The sequence below is a fragment of the Alexandromys fortis genome, unplaced genomic scaffold (genome assembly GCF_014885135.2).
Source record: "Alexandromys fortis isolate MF-2015 unplaced genomic scaffold, M_Fortis_MF-2015_v1.1 scaffold_7, whole genome shotgun sequence".
Classification (NCBI taxonomy): domain Eukaryota; kingdom Metazoa; phylum Chordata; class Mammalia; order Rodentia; family Cricetidae; genus Alexandromys; species Alexandromys fortis.
In genome coordinates, this window is record NW_026067920.1 from 2,524,304 (window position 1) to 2,541,229 (window position 16,926).

At 47.5% G+C, this 16,926-nt stretch overlaps 1 protein-coding gene across 3 annotated transcripts in view; it reads right to left on the reverse strand.

Annotated features, from left to right (window-relative positions):
- The window catches only part of Afap1 (actin filament associated protein 1), a 114,537-nt gene that overhangs the window by 70,255 nt on the left and 27,356 nt on the right, over positions 1–16,926 (reverse strand). For all 3 annotated transcript variants that reach the window (XM_050141108.1, XM_050141110.1, XM_050141109.1), the window contains exons 2-3: positions 2,481–2,612; positions 2,036–2,130 (exon numbers count right to left, since the gene is read on the reverse strand). In XM_050141108.1, coding sequence (XP_049997065.1) covers positions 2,036–2,130; positions 2,481–2,610 — 225 coding nt within the window. In that variant the 5' untranslated portion in view covers positions 2,611–2,612. The remainder of the gene's footprint in view (positions 1–2,035; positions 2,131–2,480; positions 2,613–16,926) is intronic.

Consider the following 16,926-nt stretch of genomic DNA (forward strand, 5'->3'; position numbering starts at 1 on the left):
AAAAAAAAAAAAAAAGAAGGCTTTAACGGAGCAAAATTACATATAACAAAACAGTTATCAAGTAAAAATTACAATCTATATCATAACTAAGGAAAACTATAACTATAACTAACTATTCTTCAACTCCTTCAAAGATTCCAGAAAGATACAATATTACCTAAGCAAACAAGAAATCCAAAGCTCTAGAAATGACAGAGACATCTCGCTGCCTGGACAGTACCCAAAGTTCCTCTGTACCGTTGGGGCATCCATCTTCAGCCTACAGGCCCATAGTTTCCAGCAGACATTTCCACAAAGCAGGAAATTTCAAAGGTAGTCACTATCTGCTTGTCCTGAAGAATGTCTTGCAGACTCTTTCATGAATCAGGAACCCCAAAAGGTCATCTCATCTTTAGGCAAGTTCAGCAGTCCTCTCTCTGTGGGTTCTCTGTGTCCAGTTTATGCAATAGTCCAGGCAATAGCAGTTTCTTGCCCAAATGGCTATCAAACTCCATAAGGTTCCTCTTCGATGCCCATCTTCCTCTTGAAATAGATTGGTGCTGCCAGGAGCAGAGTGTCTCATTGTCATGAGAAACCCAAAGTTATTAAAACATTTAAAATGCCATATTCTATAATCTTTGAAAGATATGAAGAATGCCTATCTAAAATATATCTATGTACATATAGAAAATCTTAACTAACATAACTACAAACTTGACTATTATGATTATCTATTAACAATCTAATTATACATTACATTTTTAAGTGTACTACACAATCACAATACCTTAATCAATATCAGAAATACATATACATATAACAAAACTGACCTTAAATCTCTATCAATAAAGCAAAATCTGTACTAATGCAAATTATTTATATCTCTATCATATCCCCCTTTAAGGGATTACATGAAATAACAGTTATCCCTTCATCTTTGGTTACCACATTCTTCCACCTTAGTTGTCTATAGCCAATCAAAAGCATTGTGTGCAAAGTTCTGTAAATAACCACTAAGTTTTAAATCCCTTTTACTAGCGTGCATGGTTATAATTACTGTTTATTAGTAGTATTCGTTATTGCCGTTAACATCTCACTCTGCCTAACCATAAGTTAAGCTTTTCAAATCTCTGTATAAACAGAAGTAAAGCCAGAGAAAGGAACAGCACTGCGCAAGGGGCACCATGGGCAAGGGGGTCATAGCATGAGGAACAAACACAGCCGTGGAGACAGACAAGACATGATCCTGCATCTTCTGGTTCAGACCCTGCCAGAAAAAAAATAGATGACCTAGCCAGGCAGTGGTGGTGCACACCTTTAGTTCCAGCACTCAGGTGGCAGAGGCAAGCAGACCTCTGTGAGTTTGAGGCCAGCTTGTTCTACAGGGTTCCAGGACAGTCAGAAAAGCACAAAGAACCCCTGTCTCTACGCACCCCACAAAACATATGATAATCCCACACCTGACACAGCAAATGTAGAAAGAAGCAACCAAGTAATCACTTTGCCATCATTTGCTTGAAAGTCAAATTCCCTTGACTAAGCAAGCTGCAGAATATAAAGATACAGAAAGAGCTGAAGGGAGATGGCAATGGCATATGAGGACATCCCCAGTTTGGAAAAAAATTATAGCAAAAAAGAGAGTCTAAATCCATTTGAAATACATAAACTCAACTGAGTGTACATTTCTGGAATGTGCACATTTTTTTCTCGGGGGAAAAAGCAAGATTTCACCCTGGAGTACAGCAATGAATGTCAGAGGTCACACAGAAAGAGGGTGGAGTCCTCGGGCTCTCCAGGTATGGTTCTGCCTGTTGCGTCTTCTGATTCCCCTTCATCTATCTTAACAGATCTCTAAGAACCTGTGCTTCCAGGGTTCTACAAAGAAACAAGAGCTCCTACTCTAATCAGCAGCTACAGGACCCTGGGAACATACTCCGAAGAGCACCTCAGGCACAGAAAAGCCTTTCACCTTCTGGCTTCCATCACAGGCCTGACAGGTACATGAGCATCCCAGGCCTTGGGGGCAGTGTGGACAGTGGGTAAGATGTCAACTCACCAGCCATGGCTGAGGGATCTCAGGCAGAGGCATCTGGGGAGGTGCTGGCAGGCTGTTGGCCTCTGCCTTCTGAGCATGGTCCTTCACTTCAAAGCCTGTAGGGATTAACAAAACCACAGATGCCGGTGAGGAGGAGGACACCAGCAGTAGCCTTTCCTGAACCCTCTAGAGAACGGTGCAAACATTTATTCTCTCTGGTCCTTTACAGTAATCCTACAAGGGGGCATCATGGTTCTCCATGTAACCGTGAAGGGTCTGCCTGTGACCAGGCCAGACAGAGAGGAAGGGGAGGGAGAGGTGGTGCAGAAGAATTTATGAAGTGGGCAGTGTCAGAGGATAAACGAAGGAAGAGAACAAATGAATACACTTTAGAAACACGGAGGAATTAACACGGGTTCGGAAGCCTAGGACTGGAGCAAGGACACCGGCGGCCTGCGAGACTCACCCTTGGATGATGACTGTATTCGCAGCAGGATGTTGGTGAGCACGGCCTTTTTCTCTCTGACAGTTGACGTGAGGTACTCATGGTCCAGGAGCTCCAGAAAGAGACGAAGTTCAACTATTAATTCTTCCATTGCTGGAAAGAAAGGAGAGAGGAGGAAGGGGCTCGTTAGGCTGAGGGTTTGCAGGTGGCATCCAGAGTGTGCGCTTCTCCCCAGTGTCTCTCCTTCAGTCTGATCTCCAGATGAAGCATTCTAGCATGAGAAGTGAGCTTGCTCAGCCAGGCCCACTGCACACTCACGATCCTCCCATCCAGTCCACTCATGGCTCCTTCACCCTCACTTCGAGGCAGCAAAGCTCAACTGGAGAAGAGCCAGAGCCAAAGTCAACAGATGGAGCAGCCCCAGAGTAGACATTATTCCATGTCAGTGCCTGATGCTGAATTTCAGTGCACAGAAAGAGACCAGAGTTCAAAACGTCAGTTTTCAAGTAGCCATCAGCACACAGGTTTCAACATGCAGCCCCAACTTGCTCTGTTGAGCTGCTTCCATCACCAGGACGACAGGGATGCTATATACACTACAGCAAGGATACTAGGTGTCAGGGCAGCAAAAGTTCAAGTTCGGGTGGTGAACCACCTCCCCCCCCCCCATGCCGAGTCCTTCCAGCTAAAATGCTGGCAGACATTGACATTTTGCACAAGACTGGAATGCAGGGTTGTATCAGCAACTTTTAACTGATTATGTGAGCTCTAGGGCATTCCAAAACCCTTTGCAGGGTTGGCAGGCCCACAGGAGTTTCACAACTGTAAGACCCTATCTTCCTGCTGCTACAATGACGGGGCAAATAAACACAAGGGTGAAACTGCATGCATACACATGTCAAGCACTGGCACACAGCCTTGAGCACTGGCACAAAGCTTCAAGTGCTAGCACCTAAGCTCAAGTACTGGAACCTAGCCTCAAGCACTGGCACTAAGCTTCAAATGCTGGCACCTAGCCTCAAGCACCGGGCATCTCGCCTCATTAATGGCATGGTGTTCTTCACAGCTGGTGAAGGGCACTCATAAAACATCCTTGACACTACTCAGGTAGTAAAAACCATTGCTTGTATCAAGTCTCAACCCCTTGAGACTGGCCCGTTCCCCTGCTGTGGCTCAGGAAGCCCTTCTGCAGATGGCAGCATGCTGGTCTGGAGAAGAAGAAACGACAGAGCCTGGAGCAACCTGTGTCACCTGACTTGAACAAATAACAGGCCAGCTACAACTATTCATTCACACTTTCTTTTATTCTCAGCGACTAGCTGGAGCCTCCTGGGTGCTAGGCAGGCACTGAGCCACCCCCAGGTCTACCCAGCCAGCACTTCGCAGATGCCTCTCACAAACAAGCTAACTGCACTCATCACTTCTGAGGAATCAGTTGATAGTTGTTTTTTTTTTCCAATGACCTTTCTGAGGTTCCATTAGGAATTTTGGAGTCTGTGTCAGCCACCGTGAATGTGACAACCCCCAAGACTGTTTTTCTAATAAGGTTGAAGTGACTCTGAGAAACAGAGCATTTAGGTACCGCACAATGTCACCTGCACAGCTCGGGTACCGTACAGCAAGTGTGGGCGACAGACAACCTGAAATGTAGTGACCTCACAACCTCTCCTGTGGTCTAGAGCCAGATAGCATCAGAAACTCCAGTCACCAAGCTTACGGTGCAAAGAGAGCTGTCACCATTTTCTGTCAAGGTCACTGAATGCCCCCCCCTTTCTGGCTATCTAGTCAATCGAGGTTACTTCCATCATTAAGATGTCTTCCCCTCAGTCTGAATATAGATGAGAATCCAGCTATCTTCCCGAGCCCTCTCTCTCTCTCTCTCTCTCCTCTCTCTCTCTCTCTCTCTCTCTCTCTCTCTCTAGCTTACTCAGCTACTTTTCTTATACAGCCCAGGTTCACTTGCCAAGGAATGGAAACCCCCACCATGCGTAAATGGCCCTACCTAGGAATGGCACCTCCCATGGTGGACTGGGCCCTCCCACCTCAAGTAGCAATTAAGGAAATGCATCATAGACTCAGTCAAGGGCCAATCTGATCTGAGCAATTAATTCTTCAGTTGAGAGTGTTTCGAGGACTGAAAGCCTTGCTCAAGGCTGCAGTCCACTCTTCCTCCTGGACCCTGGCCCAAGGACTGCGCACACACTAACTAGTGGTCTCCTGAGACCTGAGCATTTTTCAAGCTCTTTCCTCAAGGGTCCCTCATGATCTTATCATCTCCAAAGCAGGTGGCAGAGATAAGATTAAAAGCAGCCTGTGACTGGCCTGAGCACAGGCTGAGGAGGCTCTGCAGAGTGAGAAACTTTGTCAGACAACCCAGTCCTGAACCCCAGCGCCCTATGCTAGATGAAATGGCAGTCACTGAACACAGACGGGGGCCAGGGACTTAAGAACTGCCAACCTCCCCACAAAAATTCCCCCCAAAATACCCTCATTCCAGTCTACTTGACACTGTACCAAGGGGCTCATAGTCTGTCTCTTCCCCAAGGCAGGGGGAGATGTGAGCCAGGAGCCTCAGGGAGCCTCTAGCCTCTCTTTGCAGGAATGTCTAGCATGATGGGTGACTGGTACCTGCTCTGTGTGCTAGATCAATTCACTAGTGAATTTCTTGTCTCCTTGACAGGCAGGGTCCCTGAGATGTGTCTTAAAGAGAAAATTGTCGAGGGAAAAATATTCTATCCCTGAATAGCAATTGTGGCTTCTGTGAAATCTTTAGAACTAAAGAGAAGCGTGGCAGGAGGCCAACTGGGACACGGCCCTTCCCTTGGGCAGTTCACACCTGGCAGGGCCTCTTCTGCTGAAGCGCATTCTCAGCGTGTGCTGAAGGGACCCAGCTCTCCAGTGGCAGGGAAGGGAAGCAGCCACCACCCGAGTGTGGCCAAGCATATTTTCCCTTATAGGGTTACAGTTCAGACTCCTCGAACAGCTTCTTCCAAACATTTCCCCAGGCCTCGGCATAATCTAAGGAGGCTGCTTACAGGTTGGCCTCGAGCTCCAAGTAGTAGTGGCCGAGCTTTAAGTTTCCCTTGGCTGGAAGACAGCATCTGATGATCTTTAATAATTGAGATGACAGCCATCTGAATGCCTGAGTGAGTGTGGACGAGAATCACTAAACCTCTTTCCTTTCTGTTCGCTAATCTGTAATGTCGGAATCTCAAGAGTCAGCTGCCCAGCCATGCTGTCTGGGAAGATCCCAGAGGCTGCTGGGAAGATCCTCAGTCCAGATACTGTTGGGAATGGAACCTAAAGCTCTCCTTAGCTCGTGTGTGAACAGAGCCATGACAACACGCTCAGCTTCGGGTAGATGCTGCAAGAATCTTGGCCCTATCATCCATGTTGGAAGAAAGTCTATTTGTAGGAGCATGGTTATGGTTCTGGGGCATCGTCCTTGGCGGGCGAGCAAGTTAGATCCAGGTCAGATGAAGTTCCCAAGGACTGGTGTGAAAATCCCCAGGACCCAGCCTTTCCAGGAAGTGTTATGATTCTTAAGAGAAGTCCTAAGAGACAATACCCTTCCACTGGTTTGTAGAAAACTAAGACAGCCTGGATCTGGATGTGATTTCTGCTCACTATAGTGCAAGTCAGCTCACAAGGGGAGGGCTGTCTGATTCATAAGGAGAGGCACACGGAGCTCACAGGTCACTCAGGGGAGTGCAGACATGACACGGGAAGCATGGTATCCCTACCCCGCTTACATCTGTCCAGTTTAATTCACTCAGTTTAATGAACTAGTTCTCAAAGACCAACCAGATGCAGTCCTGGGTATCCACGCTCCCACAGTCCAGAGCCAAGCACAACAAAGGGAACCATAGCACCAGGAACAGGAGTGGCAAAGGGTTTAGAAAAAGTGGTTTTGATTTCTCTCCATTTTGAAAAGATAATTCCAGAATGAGGACTGAGGCTGTGCAGTGCTGGTGAAAGGTTAGAATGTGAATAGGCACAGCCAGATGAGGGGCGAGATAACTACTGAGAGCGACCTAAGGACAGAACGGAGTGCTATGCTGCTTTTCATTTCCGTTTTCATGCATGTGCATGCTTGCATGTATGTGGGCACACATGTCTGGGCACATGTACATGTACGGTTTATGGAGGTTGATGTTCATTCTTATCCTTGATCTCTCTTCCAACTTATTCATGGAGGCAGGATCTGTTAATCAGATCAGGATCTTACTCATCTCATCTCTCTAGCTATGTACTCTGAGCACCCGTTCTCTGTCTTCCCAGGCTAGAACGAAAGATGGCTGCCACAGACATCCAGACTTTACGTGGGTTATGGGGATCCAAACTCAGGTTCTTATGTTTGTGGGACAAGAGCTTTAACCACTGAGCAATCTCCACAGCATGGGAAGGGCACATTTATGCTCTATTCGTTGTAAGAAAATGTGACCATTACAGAACTAGAAACTCACTGCAGAGATGTCTGGGTACCAAGGGCATGGTGGACAGTATACAATCCCATACACTCAAGTGAAGAAACAAGCAAACATCACACACAAACACACACAGAGAGAGAGAGAGAGAGAGAGAGAGAGAGAGAGAGAGAGAGAGAGAGAGAGAGAAAGAAATGTGACTACTATGAAAAAGCAAATGGGCCAGAATGTCTTGTGTCATCATCTTTGGCTAGCACTGTTATAGTTGGATTTATTGTTATACTATTTGTTCCTATGCAATTAAAAAACAGTTATAAATTTCAGGAAAACTTTAATTTAATGGAAAAACTTTGAATTTCCAAAAACAAAGTTATGATAATAAGAATTAAGTTGTTCACCATAAAGTGTTTACACTAGGGGTCACCTAAATGCACCAAGAACTTCAGATCAAATCACTCAGATCAGTCAAGGATCTCTGGTAGCCTCTCTCCCACAGCCTAAGTAAGCTCAGGTCCCATCTAATCTCGCATGGTCACTCAGTGGGTCCTGAGCCCCCATCTTCCCAGTATCAGCAAAGAAGGAACATAACAGACCAGGCAGTGGACCGAGACAAGATGGGGAGGGCATCAGTTACAACCTCATGGGCAGATTCCCTAAGAGATGAGCCAGGAAACGGGCATTGTGAACCACAGCACGCAGGGAATAGGGATCTCCTCTAGTGAACCCTGTCAGTCATAGCAAAGCCCCCATAACCTCTCCCATCTGCACATCACTTCAGCAAAGACTGAAGAGGGAAACATAAAACACCTAGGAGAAAACATTTAGAATTTTACAGTAGCCTCAGATTTCCAAGAACACCAAAAGTATCAAAATCTATTTAAAAAACAAAATTTTTGAAAAAAAAACATTTTTTTTTTAAAAATGCGAGACCCCATAGAAGAGACGTGCCTGACAAAGTGTTTCTGCCACTACACTGAGAAGGCAAACAGCCCAGCAATGAGCAGGCCAAGGAGTGAGACATTTTTCCATTAAAGCTGCAAAAGGCCCCTGAGTGTGTAGGAAGGTGCTGCAGTCCCTCATCGCAAATGCACAAACCAAACCCCCGTGTATTCCTACAGTTACCAGCCAACTAAAGTTTAAATGACAGAAACACATTCCCCCGGTGGGAAGGGACAGGGAATCTTCCTTACTCCACTCCTAACCCTCAGAGGACAGTGTGACAGCATCCTAAAGTTAAAGATGCCCCCATTTGTGCCCAGGAACCCATGCCCAGGGACTTACACAAGACACTTTACTGCACACATTCACACAACAATGTTGGCAACTTTATCCAAAACAGCCAAAACCCAAGTCCAACCTAAAGTACCATTAACAAGGCCCAAGGCCTCGTTAAACTGTATTCAGTCCAGAATTACCCTCAGCAATAAAAAAAAAAAAAAATAAAGAACACACATAAAACCCAGGTAAATAAACCAGGCGGTGGCGATGCACTTGGGAGGCAGAGACAGGTGGATCTCTGTGAGCTTGAGACCAGCCTGGTCTGTGAAATGAGTTTAAGGACAGACAAGGTTAAAGAGAAACCCTGACTCAAAAAACCACAAAATACATAATACATCTACATACATACATACATATGTACATCATAAAACCCAGTTAAATCTCTCAAAAGAGCTACATGAAGGGAACACCCACCCACCCATCAAATGAAATCCCAATAAACACAATCCCAGACTCAGCCACTGCACCTGGCCACAGAGCCAGTCAGGGCTTCCCCAGACGTGGGTGTAGGAGGTTGGCCAGGTGACTCCAGGGCTGATGATGAGTTCTGAACTCACAGACTGAGGTTCTGTGAGCAGCAGAGATCTGGAGAAACCCAACAGTCCAAGGTAACCAGGTAAAACAGGAAACACTGTCCTATCTGGTAATATAAGATCTGCATAAATATAATTTTAAGAAAAGGCTACTGCCTGGTAGCAATAAATGGATTAGGAGCAGGGATGAGGAGCTTAGTTGGCTTCCCACAGGAGGAAGGCAAGCTCTGCTGCAAGTACCAGGCAAACAAGGGCCCCTACTCACTGCCACTCAGGGCATGGCTCTTGGAAATGGGGTTCTTCCAAGAAGAGGGAGAAAACACACACTCAAACACAAAGGAAAGCATGGAGCCAAAAAAGAGGAGTGAGTGGACTTTCTCATCTTGTGGGTGAAGAAAATGAGATTTAAGAGAGGCAAACAGCTCACACCGATTGAAAGAACAGAAACCATCAGGTCATACCAGTTCTGTCTTCATCCAAAGATTCCAAGACCCTGATGAAATACAGCTGGCCTCGTAGGGGAAGAGGTCAGGAATGCACAAAGCATTGGCCCATGGGGCACAACATTTGGAGAGAGGCATGACTGCCTAGCCTGGGCATGGTGCATGGTACAAAGGTCAGGTGCTAGGGAATGACATCCTTTGTGGTTCTCTCGAATCCCATTGACAAGCTTCCTTCACAGTAACGAGGCTTCTAAGTCACAGGGACAACCAGGAGGTGTATCCTATGCACACCGCTATGGTTGTAACTAAGCAGACACGATCGCCTAGGGATGAAAGCCATGTGCAAAGGCACAAGGCTCAACACAATACATAAAGATTACTCACACTCAATATCCCTGCAAGGGACAGGGCACACGGGCACAATCGACCTGGCACCACCCCTATACAGAGGAACAATCACACCGAAAGCCACTCAGGAGAAAGAAACAAACAACCATGCACCCTGCAAGCCTGTGCCACAGCCACTGAACTAAGCCCATACTACAGCTGGCACCACCTGACCACGGAGACAGCAGGCTCTACGCAGGAGGGACACTGGCTGGCAGCTTCCATAGACCTTCTGCTGCCTCCAAGGGAGACGTCCAGATCCATGAGGACCTCCAGACAGCTAACCAGTTCTAGCCTGATCATGTGACTCTTCACTGCTTTATTAAATAAAAAGCCTACCCTAATTGAGTTCTTAAAGCTACAACTTTGGGGACTGGCGAGATGGCTCAGCGAGTATAGGCGTCTGTCACCAGGCTTAACGACCTAAGTTCCATCCCCAGGACCCAAATGTGGAGGTCGGAAACTAACTGCTGTGAGTGGTCCCGTTCTCCTCACACATATGTGGCACACACACATCCCTCCCACTCGCATGCACAGAAAATAAACGAATAAAAATACAGTTCACAAAAACTACAACATAGGACGCGAGGGATACAGTGGAAGCAGAGTCTTCCAGAACCCTGAGACAGCATCCTGCTAAGCAAGCCTCTGTCACCTCAAACTCCCTCTACTATTTCCTGCACCCACCCCAGTCAGCCTTCCAGTTCAGAAGGCGGGAGAGGGCCACACAGTACTCTCTAGATGACAGAAGGCACAATCACAGCCCAGGAAGGCCTCCACATCGTCTCACAGACACCTTCCACAACCCAGGAAAACAAATGCATCAAGGGGTCACAAGGTCTGCCAGTAACGCCACAGGAGGTGACAGGACACAGGCTTTCTCTAATATATCTGACGAGGCCACGCCTCTTTGCACCTCTTTGTCCTGTTTTTGAGGGATGTTTAAGGGTGCAAGGATCAGCAATGGATAGAGGACGACTCCCACTCCCTGTCTTTGCAGGAAGAGGGGAGATGAGCCTAAAGGCCCTGGCAACCCCTTTCTATCAATGACACCCGATCGTGTTGGGAAAACACCAGCTGCCTCCTGAGCTCTGTGCGGGCTCAATCACACTTCCACAGTAGGAAAGCCAAGGCAAAGGCATGGGCGGCACAACCCCTAAGAAGGGCAGACCTGAGGCAGAAGATAAGGGACCTTCCGAGTGCCACCTCCCCCTCCGTTCCACACCCACCCAGCCAGCGGAATATTCCACCAGTCTCAGAACTGCTGGGTTTTTTGCAAACCAGGAAAAGAGCCTATACCACATCAAAGTTCCCTGCATCTGTTCTGGGTTCACGGAAATAAACTCCGAAAGGGAAGGCCTGAAACCCAAGGCAAAGCACATTATCCTAACACCGTGGAAGCACTGGGAAGGGGGCACAGAAGCAAAGAGAAACACGGCCCCACGAGGCACTGGGAAGCGTGGCCAGTGATACCGAAGTCCATCCTCATATCCCTCAGGAGCTTTCTCACTGGCCCCTGCAGCTCAGCTGTCCACAGAGACTGCAGCTGAGCTCCTGCATCCTTCCGGTCCTTTCATTGGTCATCAGAAGGTGCTGAGCCCAGGGGCTGTGTCATCAGCTCTCTTCTGAGAACCAGAAGGAAGAGCCTGGGGCTCCTGACAGCAGGCGTGAGACAGCCTTAAAGCTCCAAGGAGGATGGGCCATGGCTCTCCTGGGAGTGGAGGCTGAAAGCTGGCATCTGTCTCTCCTCCTGGATCCCAGGCAGATGGCTTTTCCCCCCTGCGTGTGGGAACAGGAGGCAGGGCGGTGGGCACCTCGCTCTGGGTAACATATGCCAGGGTGTTAATGGAAGCAAATTAGAGGCGAGGCTTGTCTCATGGCTGTGCTTCAGGGACTGGAGCTGCTGCATTCGCAGGATGGGTGAGAGCCAGGTTCCTCTGGGATGTGAAACTCCAGGCCCTGGAAGTCCTGCTTACAGCTCTTTGGATGTAGCCTAAAGTGTGCTCTGTAAAGCTGCGGTGGCCAGAGGCTTTACTGTGGACATTATTTTGTTAAATGTCCTATGTGTAGAGCTTGGCGCTGTCTTTCGACACAAACCAGGCCTTCAGAAAACCCTGGCAACTGCCACTTTCATTCCCGGTATAATCTTCTACGTAAAAGGAAGTTTATCAAGAGTTCCTCTCCACCCCCAAAGAGCAGGTGGAAAGATTAAAGAGAGATAACATGCAGCCTGCCCTCTACACAGTCACCAGCCAGTGCTCACTGGACCATTGCTCTGGCTACCCCTCAGAACCCACATTAGTCCCCTGTGTGCTTTACAAGGAAGCTATTCCTCCAAACATGGCTCCTTTCTAACAGGAAGGAATTGTGATGCAAAGACAACACCACTTCAAAAGACAGGAAACTTCATAAAGTAGCCAGGCTCGACAGTGTTAGGAACATCAGTAACATATATACTATACAAATACAGATGCAACACACACATGTGTATGCACGCACACACACGTGTATGCGCACACACACACACCGTATGCACGTGCGTTCAATACCATCTACACAATGCTGCTTCCCAGGTGTTTGCCTCAGTTTAGACCCCTGCCCTGGATTCCAGCTATTTGCAAGAACCTTCTGTGGAGGACTCAGGCATAACCACTGTGGAATGCGGTGGCAATGACTAATCACAGGTGTGAGACACACTGGGCAGCCTGGGGCGGTGATAAAGCATTACAGAAATAGGGCCTCCAAGGGATTAGGAGCTATAGGAAAAGCAGAACTTTCAAGCAAGATGCTGCCTGGTTACTCAGAGCAGGAAGTCAGTCGGTGACTGAGTTTACCTTCACGAGGCAAAGCAGAGCTCGGGCAGCCCAGGCCATTATCCACCAACCATGCAAACCAAAACCAGACAAGTCTCCCTAGGCACCCCTTCCAAATGCAGTCCTCCTGGCCCTTCACCATTGCCCTAAACTGGCCCACCATCTCTCTATCCCCCTCCCCACCCACATCTCTCTCTCCTCCCTCCATCCCTCCTTTCCCCTTCTCTCAGGTCTCTCTTGCCAATGTCCTCTTTTCCTCCCACCTCTGCACTCTGGCTTCACACTCAAATACCTAAGAAAATACACACAGAGAGAAAGGGCCATGTTTGGGGACCCTGGGTGAAGGGCAAACAGAAAAACCTTTGTACTCCTTTTGAGACCTTTCCAAATGTCTGAATTATTTCAAAATAAACAAAGATGGGGAAACCCACCACCCCTCTTCATGAACCGTCCTATTCTCTCCTGGCCAGGGACTCTTCCCATTAAGCCCATCCATTTTTTTCCCCATGAAACACTAAGAAGTCTTCATCTCCCACTACAGTTTGGGTAAGGTTCAAGGGTGGTCCCGGGGGCTCATGTATTAGGAACTCTGCCCTCTGCATGGTTGAGCAAATGGACCTTTATGAAGTGGAGCACAGAGAAGGTTATTTCTGGCTTCTCCATGGTCTTTCTTTGGCTTCCAGTCTCATCCAAGTTATCCTACACGTTCCCTGATGCCGTTTGCAGGGAATTCAAGGCCACCTGATCACCAGCTTTCCGACACAATACTGTGAGCGGAGGAAACGCCATAAAGGATCCAGGCGTGACAGTGTCAGCAATATGAGGAGACACCACACACACATTTTAGGGCTATATCCCCCACAGTTTGTCCCTCGCATAGTCTCAATTTCACAGTAATAAAATACACAGAAATGGAGACGTTCAAGGAAACATTTAAAGTACTTTGATGCTGGGATAGAGGGTGGAGCATGCTGAGAAGATGTGAACCTTCCCCTGGACCTGAAGTCTCATGAGCAAGGTCACACTACAACAGGCTCACAGGTACCACCTGATAACTAGTGTCTGAGAGGGGATGGCATTTCACCAGTCACTTATGCATCACAGAAATTGCACTACAGCGAACCAGAATTTTCCTGTTTGAAAAGGATGGGAACAAAAATCATCTTTTTTTTCGAAGAAAGACAGACATTGAAAAGGCCTTTATTCTACAGCACAAGACTTCATTTTTATCAATGGACTGCAAACTAATGAGCCTCTGCCTCTTCTGAAACCCTAGTGTGTGGTGGCTTCTGCTCATCCATCTGGACCCCCACAGGATCTAAGAACAGACAGCAGAAGCTGGACTAAGGAGTAGGTAACTGGGCCTAGCAAACTTAGTACTAGGAGGGGGTGGTGGGTGAGTGAGAGACTTGAAACAAGATGGAAAATAGGTTTCAACCAGCACAAAATACTAGCCAATTGTGGGCATCTGAGAGGCTGGGATCTCAAGGGAAAGCAAAGGGAGTATATCTAGGGGAGCCAAGCTCAAGAATTCATCGTTAACTCTGTGATTAATAACCAACATGGCAGTGGTGGTGCACATCTTTAATCCCAGCACTTGAGAGGCAGAACCAGGCAGATCTCTGTGAGCTTGAGGCCAGCCTGGTCTTCAGAGAGAGTTCTGGAACAGTCACGGCTATATAGAAAAACCTTGCCTCAAAGATAGATAGATAGATAGATAGATAGATAGATAGATAGATAGATAGACAGATTATCGATGGATGGATAGATAGATAGATAGATAGATAGATAGATAGATAGATAGATAGATAGATAGGCAGGCAAAGGCTATGCGGAGAAGCCCTGTCTCAAAAAAACAAATCAATCAATCAATCAATCACTACTGTGGCAAAAAGCCTCAGATGTGTTTCGCTTTCAATGACTATAATGATCTTCACACTCACATGCCTCCCTTCAGACCAGGCAACAGTGATGACCCAGAAATCTATTTGGCTGGGAACTTAGCCGTCTCTAACAAAGTAACGCTGAATAAGTCTTGCAGGAATAACATCCCCAGTGACTCCAATTATTACTAAGCCATAAAAACCTGCAATTAGAGAGAAGCATGAGATAATAGCCACATACCCAGAATGCACCCATCCTGCTCCCCATGACAACTGCTTATTGGCAAATGGTCTTTCCCTGTCCAAAATGTCCATTCTTTTTCAGAGCCTGAAACTGAATGTTGAAATGACCAAGGCTAGCAAATAATGATGGAACGTGCAGATTCCAGGAGCAGGCTGGAGAGGGGTGACGAGGACTGCGCATGGAGGCAGTCTCCACGGGAAGAAGACAGCTGTCACCAACTGCCACTGGCCCCTTTCCTTGACCCTACCCATGCCAGCCTAAAAAGCGCCAAGTGTGCATACCCCCCAAACAAATGGCTTCTGAAACAAGACCTTCAACCAACAGGGACTAGAGCCCAACTCCTAAGAGCCACTGAAAACCTGGGAAAGCCAGGAGCTGGGTTTCCATCCCAGCTGCCATAAGCTGGCAATGGTGTAAGGGTTCATTGAAGCACAGGAGTGGATGGCAGGGGCACATGGCATAGCAGCCAGGAGGAGCATGGGCCACAGGCAGAGAAAGGGCTATGCAACAGGTTGGATCAGAAGCCAAGAACGCCACCGGTGCCTCTGGGGAGTTCGTGTCTCTAAGCCCAGCTCTGCTTTTGTCAGACAAGGGCTTTGCCTGTGTTAAGCCTTGCAGGCTCCTCTGCTGGGAGTCCATCCCGGACCTTAGCAATGCCCTCCCCTGTGATAGCGAAAGTATGCTCTTCACAGTGAGAATAGCTCCAGAGAGGAATGCAGTTTGAGGCCTGCTGCGAGGAAGAGGCTGGAAGCCCGCTCACAAGGTGGACTGACAAGGAAACACACAGAGTGTGCCCAGTAGGGAGAAGGAAAACTAATAAAGCTAAGGGGCCTGCTACACCCCAACTTCTCTAAGTTAAACTGTATCACATGCCTACACTTTCCACCAGGACACTCTGACCAGACCATCACTGGCTCCGCTATTTTCAGCTCCCATCTGTACTACCACAGGCCATGCCTCCCACTGTCATTCCACAGTCTCAGCTGCAGAAAAGCTCCTACTGGAGTGGGAGTCATGCGCCATGATGCCACCTGGGTGTGAGGGAGGAGGTAGGAAGGGGATGAAAAGTGCCATCTGGGGCAGACCCTGGGGTCAGGGAGAGCTGCTTCATCCCAGCCAGGCAGCATGCCAACATGTCCTCCCCATGGGCCCCTGGGTGGCTAGACTGGATGATCAAGAATGTTCCTGCAAGTTCTGTCATTTTCTTAGATACAGTTGGGACAATGAAGGCTGGAACTCTGAAATCTCAAAATGCTCCCAAATCCTAAACTTTCTAACTTCATGAAGCTCCACGGTGGAGTTCTGGATCAGGAATGTTTGACCAGTGAAGTCAACGCAAGTATTTCAAAATCTGAAACCAAACCGCTATAACCTGAGGCCCCAACCACTTCAGTTAAGAGAGGCTCGACCTATAAAGAGGCAAATTCTGAACTCAACATAAACAGAGACAAAGCTCAGAATTCTGCAGGCACCATCATTCCCAAGCCTCTCACATCCCAGCATCCTGGAGATGCTGCAGCAGAACCCACCCTCTCATTCCCATCAAAATCCACCTAGCTGGGAGTGGAGACATGACCCAGTAGTTGAGAGTACCTTCTGCTCTTGCAGAGGACCCAAGTTTGGTTCCCAGCATCCACATCAGGTGGCTCATAACTGATTATAACTGCAGCTCCAGGGGATCTGATGCTTCTTTAGCTTGCACAGGCTTCGTGCACACATAAACACACACACACACACACACACAAACTACTATGTTGGTCATTAAAAAAAACACACCTCAATCTTACTTATATACTTAAAAAAAACAAGTTTTTAAAAAAGAATACAGAGGATCTTTGGACAGCTCTATTTCTAAAACTTGGGGTAGAATAAGTAAAATTTTCATGATTCCAAGAAAATCAACAATGCATCTTGACTGGCTGTAAAAAGAGCCATCTTTCTGAGCCAGGCATGAAAGAAAACCCAGCTGGTTGGGGACAGATGATAATCAATTCTCAGCGGGCTCTTGGTCCCTGCTCACAGAGCGATGCATGGAAGGAGAAAGCTATCAATGACCAGGCACCTGGCCACTTACTCGCCACACCATCTGCTTCTCCCCATGCAAATTTCAAATGAATGTGCCCTGTCACGAGACAGAGCAAGGGCTGCATCTGTCTTTCCATCCCACACAATGGTGACTATCAGATTCAAGTTGCACCTTAAACAGGAGCCTTACAAACCTTGATTCTAAACCAAGAATAAACAGAAACTCAAATCGATTTTCCCCTTTTCTAAAGTTGTCATTTCCAATAATCCTTCTGTGTTTTATCTGTTGATAATATGTAGAGGAAGAGTTGAAGGGCCTTGAAAATGACTGTCTTCTCGAGACCCAGGCCATGTGGACACTTCTAGCATTCAGGGTTCCTTTCCCCATCTATGGTGCACAGTACAGTACCCCCTCATTGCTACACAGAGGAAGG